The 17,933-nt window shown below is 40.8% G+C and overlaps 1 protein-coding gene across 1 annotated transcript in view; it reads left to right on the forward strand.

The window, feature by feature from the left end:
* TMEM163 (transmembrane protein 163) overlaps window positions 1–17,933 on the forward strand; it is a 103,581-nt gene that overhangs the window by 73,294 nt on the left and 12,354 nt on the right. The window contains exon 5 of the mRNA XM_014941197.1: window positions 4,748–4,844. Within this exon, the coding sequence (XP_014796683.1) occupies window positions 4,748–4,844 (97 nt within the window). The remainder of the gene's footprint in view (window positions 1–4,747; window positions 4,845–17,933) is intronic.

Below are 17,933 nucleotides of genomic sequence, written 5' to 3' on the forward strand. Positions count from 1 at the left end.
TAAAACTGTAATACTAAATTCTGTTTACTGACAACTTAATTATATAGTTTTAATTACTCTTCCATTCCAAGTGCCATTGCTCTAAGAAAAAAAACTTTTAGAAGTTTGAGCTTTAGTTGACCTAAAAGTTGATTATTGCCTGGACATCAGAGACATCAGAAAGGACGTCACCTTGTCCTTTCTGAATTAGTCTATTATTCTTTAAACTATAGTGCAATCTGAAAGATTCCAGAAAGCTTATTTTTTCTGCAAATCAAATCATGGTTTTCCGTTATGTTTTAAAATGTTTTGACTAAATTGACTCTATCTCTCTTTTCTTTTCGGATGCAATATATGACATGAAACTGAGGGAGATTCAGATCTGTGTGTTCTTTGTTAGATCTTTTCTGTTGCTTGTCAAACCTGCAGTGATTATTTTGTGTTATAGATCAATTATATCTCTAATGATGTCGTAGGTATTCAGTGAGAAGCTCTTATCCTAAATCACATAGAAATGGCTGTAAAATAAATACTCAGTATTCATTAGGGACTGGAGGTGTAAGTAAGTGGTACTGGTGGCATATAAGATGTGGAGATCTGTTCATCATGTCTTAGCAAGAAGATACTGGTATTGTGGAATACGAGGGCATTAGGTGCATCACCAGTTGCTCCAGAGTGTCTGAACTGGTGACAGTGGTCATGGGGACCTGGAGTCTGAGAAGCATTTATTCCACTGTGGTGATTCCAAGCCAGGGGCATCTGTAAAATCTTCACTAGGTTTTCAGTCAAACCTCACTTCTGTGTAACTCCTTGTTCATTAATATTTATGGGTACCTCTGAGTTGACTTGAACTTGTTTAGAAATGGCAGTTAGCTCATATAATTTAATTGAATGTTATTAATGAAATTGCATTTGCCAACATCCTTGGCACTAACACCCTTCGTGTGCAGTTGGAAACACTATTTAGTGGCAAAGCAGTTGAGTAATTGTTAGCAGATGGAAGTTAGCAGGCTTATATTAAAGTTTTTGTTGCCTAATGGCTTGAAAACAAAGCAAGCCTGCAACAAGCAATTTAAATTTCAGATGATTTTTTGAGAGTTTCTTATTTTCTACATTTGTAGTTGGATTTTGCATGATTTGCAATCTAGATAGAAATTATTTTTTCTGGGAAATGAGATTAGAAGACACTATGCAGTATGTTGTTCTAGTGGTTTTTCAGATAAATTGATACACTCAAGAAGACAGGAAACTTGTATTTTTGCACTTAAAGTACTATGCCATTACTCATGAATTTTGCATGCCTGTGGATTTCAAAAGCCAGCATATAAAGGAGATGCTGGGCTTGCTAAATATGATGACCGAATGCTGATTCAAACCTCAGACTGCATTTCTGTCTGCTATTAATACCCTTGTCACTGTTTTTAACATCTTCCTTTTTTCTTTCTCCTTTTTAGCTATTGCTGGTTAAGTAGGTGTATGGGAATTCTTTTGACACAGTAAAACTGATCTGGGGAATAAGAGCAGCAGCTCACGATTGCACAAGTCATTACTTCTCTGCTGGCATAGGCAAAGATGCAAAATATTTGCTGTGAGGATGAGGTGGTTGGGGAGTTTGAGGAGATAACTCCAACCCTCCAACACACGTGAGAACCGAATCCAGCCAGTGGTCAGGGCAAGTGCAACAGAATTTATTCTGAGGGATTGTGCAGCATAAGCTTAGTTTATGGCAGTGCTAAGTGTTACAGAAGTAACGCATGAAGGTGGTACTGAAAAGTTTGGGGTTTGACAGAAGTAGGTCAAGAGGATCCAGACAAATCTCTGAAAATAATCTATTGCAGAACAGGGACCTGCTTGCAAATATGTGATGGAACATGGAAAGCCCTCTAATTTTCAATTTCTGTTGTTCTTTTTGGGAGATGAACTTTCCTCCCATTCTCATTAGCATTTAATGAGATTGCAGAGAATTTCACTGAATTTCACTGAATTTCACTGAATTTCTAGAGTTGGAAGGGACCATAGAGATCATCTAGTCCAACTCCCCTGCTGAAGCAGGATTGCCTAGAGCTAGAGCATGTTACTCAGGACTGCATCCAGGCGGGTTTTGAAAATCTCCAAAGAAGGGGACTCCACAACCTCCCTGGGCAGCCTGTTCCAGGGTTCCGTCACCCTCACCGTGAAGAAGTTTCTCCTCATATTTGAGTGGAACCTCTTATGTTCCAACTTGTGCCCGTTGCCCCTCGTCCTCTCGGTGGGAACCACTGAAAAGAGTCTGGCTCCCTCCTCCTTCAACCCTCCCTTGAGATACTTGTAGGCGTTGATAAGGTCTCCCCTCAGCCTTCTCTTCTCCAGACTAAAGAGTCCCAGCTCTCTCAGTCTCTCCTCATAAGGGAGATGCTCCAATCCCTGAATCATCTTTGTAGCCCTACGCTGGACTCTTTCTAGTAGTTCCCTGTCCCTCTTGAACTGGGGAGCCCAGAACTGGACACAGTACTCCAGTTGTGGCCTCACCAGTGCAGAGTAGAGGGGGAGAATGACTTCCCTTGACCTGCTGGCTACACTCTTCCCTATACAACCCAAGATACCATTGGCCTTCCTGGCCGCAAGAGCACACTGTTTACTCATTGCCATTTTACTGTCCACCAGGACCCCTAGATCTTTCTCTTCAGTAGTTGCCTCTAGCGGGTCCACCCCTAACCTGTATTGGTGCCTGACATTCTTCTTCCCCAGGTGCAGGACCCTACACTTTTCCCTGTTGAACCTCATGAGGTTCTTCTTTGCCCAGCCCTCCAGCCTGTCCAAGTCTCGCTGGATGGCAGCACAGCCCTCCGGGGTGTCAGCCACTCCTCCCAGTTTGGTATCATCAGCAAACTTGCTGAGGATACACTCTGTCCCCTCGTCCAGGTCACTGATGAATATATTAAACAGCACGGGTCCAAGTATTGACCCCTGGGGGACTCCACTGGTTACAGGCTTCCAACTTGAACCTGCTCCATTAATAATTACCCTTTGGGTCCTGTCACACAGCCAGTTCTCAATCCACCTCACTGTCCCCTCATCCAGCCCATACTGCCTCAGTTTCCCAATGAGGATGTTATGGGAGACAGTGTCCGTCAGAATGGGATATGGGAGACAGAATCCGTCCTGTGAGTTGCTTCCTCTGTCACTGATGATGGGCCAGATTTTTGGTTTTGCGTTTGAGTTGGGGAAGGACTCTAAGATAGACTGTCACAAGCCTTTTCTGCCTACTTTTTACAACAGGCTGTGTTTAACAAGAGTGAGGACTGTTGCAATTTACTACAAAGGTGATAAACATCTCTGAAAATCAGTGTGGCAGAGTTTTGCCTTCCTGAGATGAATCCCTCATCTACCACAGCACTCCATTGCTAAGAAGGATGCTGGCCTCTACATTGCCTGTCTTCCTCTGTAGAAGGGCAGCCCCTTTCCTGAGGGCTTGTCCGGGGGTATTATGTGGATTGTCCACAGTGTGCTTTAGTGTCACTTGTGTTGGGGAATAAAATGACCAGCTGCTTACCAGCCCCACTGCTGCAGCTGTGTCTTCTGATGGGGGCAGAGCAATGCCATTTCAGCTGCAGCCTCTAGACTGAGCTTGATGTGAACGTTGCATGTGCTGCCAACCACCAGATGGCCTGACGTCTGAGTTGGTGAAAATAGTAGCCTGCTACTGGAATAATTATAGCATCCGTAAACTGACCTAACAAATGATGAATAACAAACAAAAGAAACACAACTTTTGGAGGGAAAAAAAAAAAGTACATGTAGGTATCACTTCGTAACTATTTCATGCTCTAAACATTAAAATTGCTCTTACTGTAAATCTGTCTTTAGTAATAGAATTTTATATGAAGAGCTATTAGTAAAATGGAGATACGGATATATCAATACTGTAATAGACTGGCTGTTCTTGGTTTTGTAGAGGAAATCAAAGCCTTATATCCTGTAGTGGTTCACGGCAACTGGGACTCCATCTCAGAGTAGTGTTGGTCTGTATGTTTGAGCAAAAGCAAGAGTTTCCATTTTTACTGTGCTTTGTAGGCCTCGTTGTGCCTGTGTTCTATACAAAACGGAATTATTCTCTGTTAATTATTCTGTTGCTTTATCTTCTCTTCATTAACTCATTTGTTTGCTTTTTATAAGACTGGGTTGTAAGCTGTGCAGAGCAGGAATAGAGTGTCTAATTGTGTACAGCACCTAATCTGATAAGACTCTGGTCCTTACTTAGGTACTGAGAGACCCTTGGAGAGCCTACGAAGTGATGCACCTCACCTGCTTGGGTTTTTTAATACCTGCAAGTTAAAATCTTTTTTTCTTCGAGGTCTGGGGAGGAAACAGATGTTTCAGGTTCTGTTATGCTACTGACAAGATATATCAAACATCTGTCCTGGTTTGATAAAGAGAATGAAGTTCCCTTGATTATTTCTAATGTGAGATCCTAGCAAAACAAACAAACAAATGAAGAGAAACAGACCTCTAGAGGACTCTGTGATGAATCATCAGGAGCAGAAGAGACATGTCTTTCACTCTGAAACATCATCTGGTCTGCACGGTCTTCTCACATATAATCCAGATTTTAAGAATTGGAGAGGAAGTGCACTTTTCATTCTCTTTAATTCAAGTCTCTATATTTAGCTCCTTACGTTTTTTTATTATTAATATTGTGTTATGTGTTGTCGTTCAGCAGTGGGAGAGGTGACAATTCCTAATATGTTCTTAACATTTCTTTTTATTTTTCTTTTTCTGTCTTTCCCAGGGCTTGTGTTATCTTGGGTGTCATATTCCTCCTGTCATCTATATGTATTGTGATCAAAGCCATCCACGATCTTGCGAAGAAGGAGTTTCCAAAAGTGGTAAGGTGATTCATGTTCTTTAAAATGTTCTCTTTATTCCCTGCACGGCCCGTGAGACTGAGAAAGGCCAGCGTCTCCTTTCAACAAGCCCTGTTGAACCCAGCGAAGCTGTAGCAGGTGTATATCCTGCCTGGCTGCACATACTGCTCCTAGTCTTCAAACAGTATTTTTTCCTTATGTGGTGGAGTCTAGTCTTTGTGGGTTTTTACAGGCTTCACCTCATCTCTTCTTCTCCATGGTTACATTTATTGGCCAAATCTTTCTCAGCAGAATCACTTAGAGCTTTTATACAGGACTGTAGGAGTTTGCTTACAGAGAGGAGAGGTCTCTAGGCTTAAGTGGTAGAATTTTATGAGAAGAATGTTTCCATGGTTTACTACTCCAACAACTTCAGAGGTTTATTTTTAATGTGGAGAAAATGTATTTTTGGATTTTATTTTTTTGTTTTCCAGCTCTTGCCTCCAATTCCAGAGCCATGTACGAGTAGCAGGAATGAAACAGGTGAGGGGAGCATGCTGGGTGAAAGAGCTGGCTTTTCATTTGGCTCACCATGGAGCATCACGAAGGGCTTTTCTCCTGCTCTCTGCTTCCTTTTGGTTACGAAAGCCAGCCCCTACCTGGCCTGTAGAGCAGCTCTCCCCCTCAGCTCTGCTCTGTCCTGTCCTGCTTGCTTCCTTTCAGGTATTAACTTCCCTGAGCTCTACTCATCCAAACCAGCTACTCACTGGGAGAGCTGTTGGGCAATGGTTTCACTCCCAGAGGATTCCTCCTAGCCTACTCAAACAAAATGAGGCTTCAGTTCAGTTGTTGTGTGTACAACCTGACTTGGACTTTTTATATTCAGACTCCATGAAGTTTGGTCTATTTGTAAGTGCATGCAGACATTCGCATCAGGGCTTGGCCCTGCCAAGTACTATTCTCAACACATCCCTAGAGAGAAACCTCAACTCCTCGCTTTCAACCAGGAGATGGAGGCAGAGCTGGAAAAAAAAGCCAAAACAGAATTTCATTTAGCAAAATGTGGGTAATGATGAGCACTGTAGCAAAAGCCCATGAACTAATGCATTACTGAATTGCAGCCAGGTGCATTGTTTGGCTGCAGGTGATTCATGTTCTCTTTGCATTTTACTTTTCCTCTGTTCCAGTCTTCATCATTTACTGCCTCCTCAGCTTTGCCAGCGTAACAACACTTGTAGTTGTTCACCAGCCTGGTTCTGTCAAAATGATCTAGGTTAGCTTAAACACTTTTAATAGTCGCTTCTTAAACTCAACCAAAACATTTTGACAGAACTGGGTTAGGGAGTGAGCATGGACACCATTGTGCCAGTAAGGCTGAAGGAGATTCTGGTAAGGATGAAGGGAGACCCTACAGTGATGGCCAGCTAAAGGACAACCTCTTAGTTTGGCTGTACCCAAATAGTGCTTCTGGCAACAGTTTGACTCCTGTTTAGTGAGAAAATGAAATATATAGTTTTGACTGTGTGAAGCAGAAGTAAACTAAGAAAGGAGGCTGCAATAATCATTAAAACATGCATGAGGTGAATTTATGGTAGTGTAGATCAGATTAATTTGGATGTCTCAGTCTAATTCTTTGGGGATAAGTGGCCTAATAATTGGAGCAGTAGGAACAAAAGTTTCAAAGGTGTGGTATCTATATCTTACTCTTCCATTCTTACAGGTACTGCCTACAGGTAAGGGCTCCGTTTCTTATATTTCTTACAAAGTTCTCCTGTTTGCAACATCAAAGTTATTTATGGCTTGTAGACATGTTTAGTTTTTGAAATGCATTCACAGCAGGAAAAAATACAGAAAAGTATCCCCAAAGAGAAGAAACCTTTACATTTCAGGTGTCCTGTAAAAATAATTTGTACCAGATCCATTTTGTCACAGGCTGCCTTGGATTCAGACTTTGGTGCACTAAAACCATGTTGAGTAGGTACAAATTAGCATGGATACTGCTTACATTTTACCCATTATCAAGGTATAGTAGATAATTTTGTTCCTGTGACATCGGGCTGACTGTTCTTACTCATTTAGGCACTCGGGGTACTATTAACAGTTTGAAACATGTATCTGGCAGGGCATGGACTGTGGGTGATTAGTGGCAGGGTAAAAGCCACAGGCGCACACATAAAAGGGTTTTCATACCTTGCAATCCTCCTGGAAAGTAGGTTAGAACAAGGAATGAAAAAAGATAGTACTTCTGTTCAGTGTCTCTTCAGTGACGTGGCAAGGGTGCTCATTTCAGAGTCTTTCAGTACATCTCACTGGGGGAAACTGGTTCAGAAAGGGTTGTGTGACAGGTGACATATCTCTGTGCAAACTAAAAATAACACTGAAAAATTGGAAGACCGGGAGAAGAGCGTTACAGCTGCGAGTCACAGCCAGTGAGGTGTTATGCCTAAGAGTTGCTACATTAAAAATAGTTGGGGGAAAAGGGCGTTGTTTAATATAAACCTTTTCAAGTTGCTCTAGCTGTGCCTGAATCTGATGCTGATTTTCTCTTTGCATAATGCTCCCGTAGCGGCTTGTGTCCCAGCAGAAATAGTCATTCATCCCAGTCATTTGGGTCTGTGCTGATTGAGTGTCTTCCCAGCTAATCTGCAGCTGCCCAGCCAATATCGTTAGCATCTTAGAAGAGTGGAATTCTGCTCAAATTACATCAGTAAGGGGGGGAAAGTTTCTGCCTCTACTTTTTTATCTAGGGTGCTGTCTTCTACTTCCTGGACCACCGATGAACTAACTGCTAATAGAACTAACTTCTGCAATATCTTATTGTGCAATTTAGCTATGATGGATGAACATAGATGGAAAAGTAATAGAACAGCATTTTCTGCTATGGTTTTTCGCATAGCGGTGAAGTAACCAGTTCTGTATCAAAATAGTGACCTGAAAGATTTTCTGATGGTGATTTCTGTGTTACTGAGATTTCATATTAGCAACTACTCTGATATCAGGGAAGTAGCTTAGTCGTGTGAGTAAGAACAGAACCTTAAGACCAAGGAAAGCTGGTGTAACGGCACTGGAGTCCCAAACTGGAATGAAACTAGGGTGAAGATCTCTGCACTAGATTAAGAGGATGTGTGCTTCAGCAGAAGTTTCACATGAGTCATAGTCGCATGATTATTTTTGTTCAGTTTATGTCTTCATTAGTCTTTCTTGAAGCAAATGCATGATTATTATGTCTTCATTAGTCTTTCTTGAAGCAAAGGTCATTGAAGATGTGGGTATTTTTCAAAGCGTCTTGTGAAATTTTAAATGTGTGACTTCAATTTTTAGGGGAGATAAAGTGGCTAAAACCCAACTAGAAAATGTTGCCCTTGGTGTTCAGATGCTGAGCACAAAGGTAGTATTGACAGTCTCGAAGACAGAAGTGGTTTGGAATACCTTGCTGTACTGTTTGTGGAGGAGTCAAGATTAATGTAATGTTAGTGCAGAGCAACATGGCTGGCTGCATCATTCTCAGAAACATAAATTATTTTTTTACATCTTAATTTGTAGCAAACTTCAGTGACTTTGTCAGAGTTGAAAATTGGGAGCAGTTATAATTTCTCTGAGTTCATTTTAATTTGCCTAAGTTTTGGAGAAAATAGTATGATATGGACAAGTTTAATTTAAGAAATGAAGCAGATCAAGCAATTAATTATCTGCTTGCTAATTGTAAGGTGCTATGATTAAAATCCTAAAAACATAGTCAGTCACTTCTGAATAATTCTGGATCAATTAAACAAAGTTTATTGTATTTCTTGTTGCATATAAGATACATCGATTACGTAGCTGACAGGTCTTAATATGCATGTAGCAAGAGAGATAATTTCCTTGGAAATAATTTATGAGATCTTTAATGTAGAGATTCTGTTGTCCTTGAAGCGGATCTCAGAAGAGTTGTTTTTGTGAAAATACTACCAAGAAGAAATGATGTAGACTTCACGTGACTAAGAAATGATTTGAAATGCTTTTTTAAATGTTTTGAACACAGATTTTCTTGTTAATTATGTGGACATTTAGAAACCGGGAGTCTTCGGTGTTGTCATTTCACATGATGATTTCAGCCGCGGGTCTGATGATCCTCATGGGGATTTAGAGAACTGAAAGGAGAATGACAGGTTTACATGTTAATGGCATTCCCACCTCGACTGCCCTGTCCTGTAAGGGGCTTAAATGTCCACAGTTTCTTATTAGACTGCAGAGAGGAGCTACTTAATTTACAGGGCAGGAACTCAGGTTTAGCTTGGTCAGGCGTTTTTCAGTCACCTATTTGAATTTACTTCTATTCCATGCCCAATGTAATTTTGGTGAAACACAGTGAATGACAGCTCTCCTGATCTGCACTGGCACAGAAGAGAGGACAATTAGAGCTCCTCACTTTCTGCGTTTCTTAATACTGCTTCTGCCGTTCTTTTCTGCTTCTTGTTTGTTTTACCTCTTTCTCTGTGTTAAGTAAAAATAAATAATAGGTTGTGTATGTCACTGCACATGCTTTCAGCACAGGCAATGTGTTTTGTAATCCTTTTGAATGCTTCAAAGCCTTGGGAAACAGAGAAAGGGTGTATTTCTCCTTTTGGTTCCCTTGTTTGGTATGCCAAGGACTGTGGGTAACTTTGAAATAGCCTATAAGGCAGGATATGAATGACAAGGTAGATTAGTTCGTTTAAAATATGGATAACTTTAATGGTAAGTTTTTATCTGGAATTTTGACTCTTGGTAGTGTGTGTGTTTTCTGTGTGTAATGGCAACTGGAGCCATACTGGTTCAGGCTAAAGGCCCATCTTTGGTCATCACCGACTTTCTTTGTACCTCTCTCCTTAGATTTATCTCCATTTTTAGATAAGGAAGCCTGAAGAGCCCACAGGATTCAAGGTATAGGGTTCACCATGCATTTATACAGTATGTTAATTTTTGTAAATTACTATCGAGCACTGAATTGATATTTTTACAGAACTTTAACTGTAGGTTCTGTCTCCTGCAGTTAATAGCAAGTTCAAAAATTGTCACTGTTAGGTAAACTCAGGGATTTCCCTGCACACAGTACTTTATATTTATATTATAATTAAAAAGAAGCCTGCCCTGAAAAATGACATTCTGCATCAGGAGAGTTGGCCAGTGAATTAATTATACACTTACTATATAATTCTGTATTTGTATTAATTATACACTTCTTACTATCTGGGGGAAAAGTTTCTTTTAAAGTAATTGAGATGTATGTTAATCCTCAGGGTTCAAAATACAATCCCTTGTGTTTGTGTTGTCAATGTTTGCGATGTGGAGCAATGTTTTCCAACAAGTGATCCATAGAATTGTATTGGTTACTGGGTTTTAAATTAATTAATTCAGGAAGCCATGAATTACAGGGTTGATGACTTGGTAGATGTAGGAGACAGGATCTATTTGTCTGAAAAAGTCTGGAAATGACCAATATTGAATATATGCACTGAGAAGTGTAATGGATTTTTTTTCTCCCAAATTTTTTAAACTTGGGACATTACTTTTAGTGAGCATCAGAAAATGTATTATGGTCTCTGAGTTTTGGGCAGAGAAGTAACTGATGGGAGTGAAGCTTTCCTGGCCCTTCCAGAGAGGATCCATCTGTCATGTAACCTTACCTTAAATTTCCAGAGATGCTTCATCTTCCTTTGGGGACAGATTTGTATGGAGGTGTGTGTGTAGACACAGCTTCTGCATGCATCAACACATACTCACAAGTCACTTTCTTTACCAAGCTGTGACCTCCATTCTCATTTGCCTGAAAATATTTTTAAGCAAAGCTTTCTTATTTTATGAATTTAGAGATGTGATGACTTTTTCCACTTGTCTTGGAGGAAATCGTACTGTATCTCTCCTATTCTTATCACATAGGTAGGATGATTAGATATTTGAGTAAGATTTCCTATAAAAAGTAGGTGTATGTGTGCTGTGTGTGTGTGCCATACAGGGCCCCCAGCCCTTCCCAGGATTTTTAAGTGACACAGTCTTGGATTTTCTATGCATGTGCTGTACAGTGGATCTGCTATGTACTGTGTACTATGCAGACATTTGCAATGAGGAGTAGCTGTGGACATGCTATTGTACACCTGGAAAACTTGAAAAAATATGGAAAGATCACAAAATCCAAAAAACCCATATTTTTTTTTATCAGGAAAGAGATGTGCCATTAATAGGTGGGAACTTTACAGCTACAAATTTCGCTTCTTTCTGTGTTCTTCTGTTGTTTATAGAGTTCTGAGTACTCTTTGAGGGTCTGCTTCAGCATGACGTGCCGCAGTTATTATTTCAGTTGACACCTGAGGAAGTACTTTTCAAGGATCAGATCTTTCTTTTTTTTTTTTTTTTTCTTGGAAAACTTGAAAAAATATGGAAAGATCACAAAATCCAAAAAACCCATATTTTTTTTTATCAGGAAAGAGATGTGCCATTAATAGGTGGGAACTTTACAGCTACAAATTTCGCTTCTTTCTGTGTTCTTCTGTTGTTTATAGAGTTCTGAGTACTCTTTGAGGGTCTGCTTCAGCATGACGTGCCGCAGTTATTATTTCAGTTGACACCTGAGGAAGTACTTTTCAAGGATCAGATTTTTTTTTTTTTTTTTTTTTTTCCTCTTCTCTCTCCTCTTTTTCTTTGTTCCTAATACAGTTGCTGGAAGTGTTAGAAGTAGGCCAGCTGCTCTTCTTTCTGGGGTGTTTGGAATGAACATTTCTGATAATTCTGGCTGTTGTTCAATACACCTGACTTAACAAAGCTAATCAGTATTTGACGTTTGGAATATAAAACCTTCACTCTGTTTACCCTTCCATTTAATTTTAAATGGATGTTTCTCAGCTCATGTAATTTAAGGGGTTTTTTTTTCCTACAATGCTGAGTGTTGAGCCTAAAATATATGACTTCTTGTTGTCTGAGAAATGATTTATTATGTTTTTTTCCCCCTAGCTATCAGACTCAGAATATTTCCTCTATTGTTACTCTCAGCGTTTGTTCTCCAACCTATGTTAGCCATAATAAGATAATTCCCAGTAGGAAAAGGAATTACCATTCCTTTATTGATGTTTCAGAGAGCTATACCCACAGCCAGTGCTGACCCTGAGGATTTGGTACACACGTGTTTCATTACAAATGGGGAGGAATAGTGATACTGCATATTGTTGATGACATCATGCTTGGATTTCTCTAAATTTTAGTGATTTTTTTTTGACATATTTTTTGTTAATATGTTGAGAAAGGGGTTTAAAACTCAAATTAAGCATAGGTTTCAAGCAGTGTTTTGCATTTGCTAGTGTTAATGCTTGCCATCTCCCTGGTAAAAATCCTTTTTTATTTGCCCCTTTACCTTCTTCATGTCAATTACTGTATATTCTTGGGTAGGGTAAATATAATTTAAGTGCAAATAGCGTATTTTATTTTGACTCTTGCCACAAAGAATTTGCAGACCTTTTCTTGTTTATTAAAGAAGGCTAAAAAAGCCCAACCCAGCCACACTGAGAATGACTGTTTTAATTTCACCTGGGGTTGTAAATCAATATCCATTTACTATTCAGTTACTGCTTGCATTTCCCTAGGTAATAGTGTAACACATGTAATGTCAATGCAGTTTGGCATCTGTCCTCATTAGTATGGCAAAGGACACTTTTTTGCAAGAGTAAGCAAGCATCATGCCATATTTCTGACATTTCCTGCAGAACAAAGAAGGAAAAATGTAATCAGTTTGTGTACAAAAGACGTGCAGCACATCTGATGTGGCGCCTCCAATGCTTTTATAAACGAATTCGTTTGAAAGATCAGGCCACTTGTAATTCTGTTGTATACTGTTGGTTACGGTTGAAATAGGAAGGTAGGGGTAGCACACTGTAGCTTTATGAGTTCTAATTTATTTACTAATTTAATCATTTATAATGAATACAACTTAAATATATTTAAATCAGTGTCAACGGTTGAATCAGAGCTCAGTAAGAATATAGCAAATAATACTTGTGATTTTGTACACATAATCTATGTCCTTACACATACTTCCCTATACATCTCTAGTCTCTCATATAAATATATATATAATTTATTACTTACCATTTCATGTCGAAGTACAATATACATGAAGTATACATTAGAATCCTGCTTTGTGATGTTACCTATTATGTACGGTTTGGTGTTTGGCCTTAAATAATTAATTGAAGCCTGAAATACACGTGCTTTTCTTGGAGGTTGGTGAGAAGGTTGTGGATATTTGAACTAGGTAGTAAGGCAGGGTTAGGAAAAACCTATCAAATACGCTTCGCTCTCTTCAAGGGACTGGTGGAAAGTCTTATTTTCAGACTTTACCACACGGTGATAAGAAATCAGTTGACAACTGCCAGCCACTTGGTAGATGATGTGGGATGTATTGCTGGTCTCAATGCCCTGCTGATTGGAGAAATGGCAGTGTCACTAGAGAGACACTTCTGAGGGTGTACAAATGCAACTTAAAATTATGTTTTGTAGCTTTTTGGTGCTGATTCTGTGAAAACGTGAAGCACGAGGGACCTCAGAGTTTCGAGCAGACCCTTTGCAGGAGCCCTAAGGTCACCTAAGATAGTTCTCTGGAGTTCACAGCCCCTCAGATCCCGGCCCGGTTGCTCCCACCACAGCAGTTGGTGTCCCCTGTCTTTGTTTCTTGAAGAAGTGCTCTGTGCTGTGGAATTGCTTTGTCACAGCACTTCAGCACAAGTTTAAACATTCATAAGATGATTCTTTTTTTTTTTTTTTGGATACTAATAATAGATCTTCATATCTTCATGTGAAGAGACTGTCTCCTCCTCGAGTCAGACACTGGGCTGCTGGTTTTGTTTTCTGACAGTGAAGTGCAATTAAAACTCTTGTCCCTTTTGAAGTTCGCTGGTGAGAGGGACCCTCTGGCTTCCAAGAAGCTCCCCATAGATGATTACATGAACTATTTATTACTTGGGAGAAAGTGTGACAGAGATTTGGACCTCTTCCTTTTGTTTAAAAAAGGAAAGTGTTTGTAGTAGAAACATCTCTATTAATATCTATATAAACAGAATACTTCAGGGGGAGAACGGGGAGGAAAACCAGTCCTTTTTGGTTAAGTAACAAGCCCCACAGAGGGGCTTTTAGTGATCTGACAGCCAGTGTGCCCAGATGGCACAAGAGCTGCTGGGGGACCTGGAGGAGCAGGAGTCAGTGGAAAGCGTGTGGAGATGGGGGTGAGGAGCAGGGTGGTAGCAGGACCTGAGGGGCGCTGGGGAGGACGGTGACCAGTCACCCAGACGGGTCATTGTTAGGAGACAGATGGTGAGTTGCAGAGATGGGCAAAATTAATATTTAACAACATAAACTCATCTCATTTTGGGCTAGCCCTGACATTGCTCCTGCCAACAGCATCTGTAGCGTTCCAGAAACGCATCCCTACCTCCTCAGCCAAGATGAGCAAGACTCAGCAGAGGAGAGGTTCAACACCATGAGACACTGGCTTCTCCAGGAAGGGGAAAAGTGCCACGAGGAAGGAGTTACCAGTAATTCCCAGCTCCTGTGGGAGTGGGGAGGTGGTTCAGCCCCGGCAGGTTCACAGAAGAAGCTAAGGAGGGGACAGAAGAGTGGTAAGAAACCTCCAGCTGTTGCGGGGTGGGAGAACCAGCTTGTTTTGGGTTGGTGTGAGAATGAGCTACCAAAGAGGGCCACAGAGGAGGATCACACCTAGATTTTAATCATAATATTGTGTGTGTTGTGACCAGTGAACATGCCAGCTTCCTCCTATGCTGATGAACGTCTTCTTACTCAGCAGCGCACGCTCAGGTGAAAGGGGAACATTTTACATCCCAGGAGTGGAAGTGAAAGGGCTGTAATTAAAGGAGAGGGGGAGGAGGGGAGCTGGTAGAAATAATACGTGAAATCAGGGCAAAGTTTTAGGGCCAGAATTAGCAAGATGCATTCTAAGAAAAGATTAGGAGCACAAATCAGCTGAAATTTAGTTACTAGGCTGGGAATTGAGTTAAAATATTGCCACCTAATAAGCCCAGCACTGAAGTATCCCCTGTGGCTTTTAAAATTTTTTTACAATAGATTCAGAAAGACATCAAAGTCACAACATCATCATCAACAAATTTTCCTTAAGCCATAAGGTGCTTTTGCTTTCCTTGAAAGCAGGGACAGAACCGTTGTTGTGTTTCTGAAGACCCCGTCTTCTCAGCTGCTCTGGTGGGGACAATGCGTGTGGATAGAGTGGAGGAGAGCTGCCTGCTGCCTTCCATTATTCCTTTCCTAGGACTGAAAAAAGAGCATCCCAGGAAAGCTTTCTTTTGGGAAGCTGTCACAGCATAAAATCTTGCATAAAATGAATCTTAAATAGGGACGTGGCAGCTATTAGAGTGCCGTGTAACGAGATGGCAGACCAGGATGGGCGCCTGGCTTTATGTACAGTGCTGTTTTTTACATGAAGCCATCTAATAAGATATATGTGTCCTTTAATTAAGGTCTCATGTACAGTGTAGTAGTAATGAGGGAATATGATGAAAAGAAATGGAAAGGGAAAGAGCTTTATTTACCGCGCTGGGAAGCCTTTATCATATGGAAATGATCAGAATTTAAATTTTTATCATCTGTCGCAATTTGCTGCTGCTTTAATTAAAGTAACACCGAGGCTGTGTACAGTGAGCTGGCTAGATGTGCTCCGTGCTCTTAATGACTGTCAGATGGGAAGGCAAGGGGTACGGAGAAGGCAGGGCTGCAGGAAGATCCGGAGGGAGATGGTGCCAGATGGCCAGGCTTATTTTATTAATTTAGATCTCCATTAAGGCTTCGCTTTTCTTCGTTTCTCCAAAGGGTGACTTGGTTTGATGGGAATCATTTCACAGCCACAGTAGGACGTGTTTAACCCTTGGGAGGCTGTAGCACTGCAGCGAAGCGTGTGTGTCAGTGGTGTGTGCCATCGGCGTGTGTCCCACTGGCTGGTCATCTTGGTGAGGCTCCAGCTGAGCCCACAGGAGCCCACCCTCCCTCTGCCCATCTTAAAAGGAGCTTCTAACCATGACATACCAGTGCAACCAGCTACATTCCCAAACCAGTCCCAGCTTCCGACAACCTGCCGCAGGGGTTGTCCATGCTGCTGGACACGTATTTTGAGCTGATATCTGACATCTGCAAAACCTTCTTGTTACTAGCAAGTAGCCTCACTCTTCTTCTTCCAGCTTTCTTCCAGCTCTTGGGTGCCTGGACGCCCAGAAAGCACAGCAAAGTACCGAGGAAAGTGAATTTAAAAGATTCTTTTTTTCCTCTTCGTTTTCTGTCTTCGTGCCTGGTGTGCTCTGTTACTGAGGTGTCTGCGCCTCCCCGTGGCTCCTGCGGAAAGCTGCACACAGCTGGAGGCTGATGTTAGATATTGCTTAGATTTAGGGGTTTAGAGGAAAAAAAGAGGAATTATCGTCTTCTGAAAACCTGTTTGGAATAGTCCAAAGGAAGAAACTGCTGAGATGTTTGCATTAAAATAAGTGGTTTTAATTTTTTCCCTTTCTGTGCCCACTGTGATGACAAAGGAGCTTCCATTTGTCAGGTCTTCTGCAGCAGCAGTGGTTATTGGATTAGTATGAGCAACAAAATGGGCTTGTCTTATGTGATTCAATGAAAAAAACATCAAATGCATGAAGAATTTCTAGTTCCTGAATCCTCTATAAAAAGCCTGTTCATTCATTCACTTTATGAGTTGATTCAGAAATCTGTATTACATTTAAGTCATTCTTGAATTCCAGTCAAGTGGCTGGACTAATTTTGATCACAACTGTATAGCTGGAACAAACAGCAAGATATATTCCCACATACTGTGAGTTAAATGAAAAAATCCTGAATTCACCCCAAAAAACTATGGTACATGCCATGACAAGGAAAAACCAAACTGACAAGGATCTCAAATTTCAAGTGCTTTTTGCAAAGCTTATCCAGACTTCTGGAGCCTTGTTGTCATCTCAGATCTTCAGAAAGCTCCCAGCTTTCCTTGGTAGGCTGATGGCAAGCAAATATTCCCAGTCTTCCTTAGTCCTTCCCTAGCACTCCAAAATTGCTTGGGTATTTTCCGATTGTTTTGTTAGAATAATTCTACAAATCCTTTTTATCCTGCTTTACCCAGTCCTTGAGTTCTGGGTTCTCACTGCTTCTATTTTACTCTCTTTCCCTCGGTGTGTTTTGTCTTAATATTCAATATTGTACCAGGGCCAGAGAGGATGAGCTCATGACTGGGAGTTGAGTAAAGTAGACTTTGAAAATTATATGACATAAAAAATTGTATAAAAATATATTGAATGATTTACTTAGGGATGCGAGTACATTATACCAGTAATCTAATTCCCAGTATCTTCCTAAGCAGCTTTCAAAACCATTTTTTGATTTCTTTGGGGTGTTGACTTGCTGCTAAAATAATGAAAATGGAGGGAGCTGATGATGAATCATCATGACAATGTTTACTATCAGCGGGGATTTTTGCCAGAGTGTTTTAATCAGTAACGGGGTCCCAGTGGCACTGGCCCACTTAGACCTGCAGATAAAATAAATAAATAACTCTTCCTTTTTCCTCTGTTTGGTACTGACGTTGCAACAGCTTAAAATAAAGCTTCTATTAAGGGTAATAAATTAATCTGTATCAAAGCTGTGTGGTGAGATGGCAGGCAAGCGTGCTAAGAGCTCGCTTGGGTTTTTCTGCATGGCCCATGGGCTGCTGTACCTCTGGGGGGAGAAGCCTCGGGGGCTCCTTTAGGCACCTTATTGCAATGCTGGTGTTTCAGTGCCCAGGAGGGTTTCCCCCCACCCCACCCAGACACAAAATAGTCAGCAGAATGAGGTAGGTGCCTCCAGATGATCTTTTTTATTCTTCCCTGCACTCCATAGACAAGCAGCGCTCTGTCGAAGGAGCCTAGGGAGCGTGTGTTATACATTTGGATTAAGCAATATGGGTATTTATGTCACGGTGAAATTAAAGTCTGTGGAAAATTTGTTTTCTAAGAAAGAGCCAAATCTGACTTTGCACATCAATATCAAAACTCTTACGGATGTAGTTTGGACCAGACTTTTCCTTAGAAGAAGGAAACCAAACAAAACCAAAAGTGCAGAATCAGAAACAATATT

This window comes from Calidris pugnax, unplaced genomic scaffold (assembly GCF_001431845.1).
Source record: "Calidris pugnax isolate Ruff unplaced genomic scaffold, ASM143184v1 scaffold60, whole genome shotgun sequence".
NCBI lineage: Eukaryota > Metazoa > Chordata > Aves > Charadriiformes > Scolopacidae > Calidris > Calidris pugnax.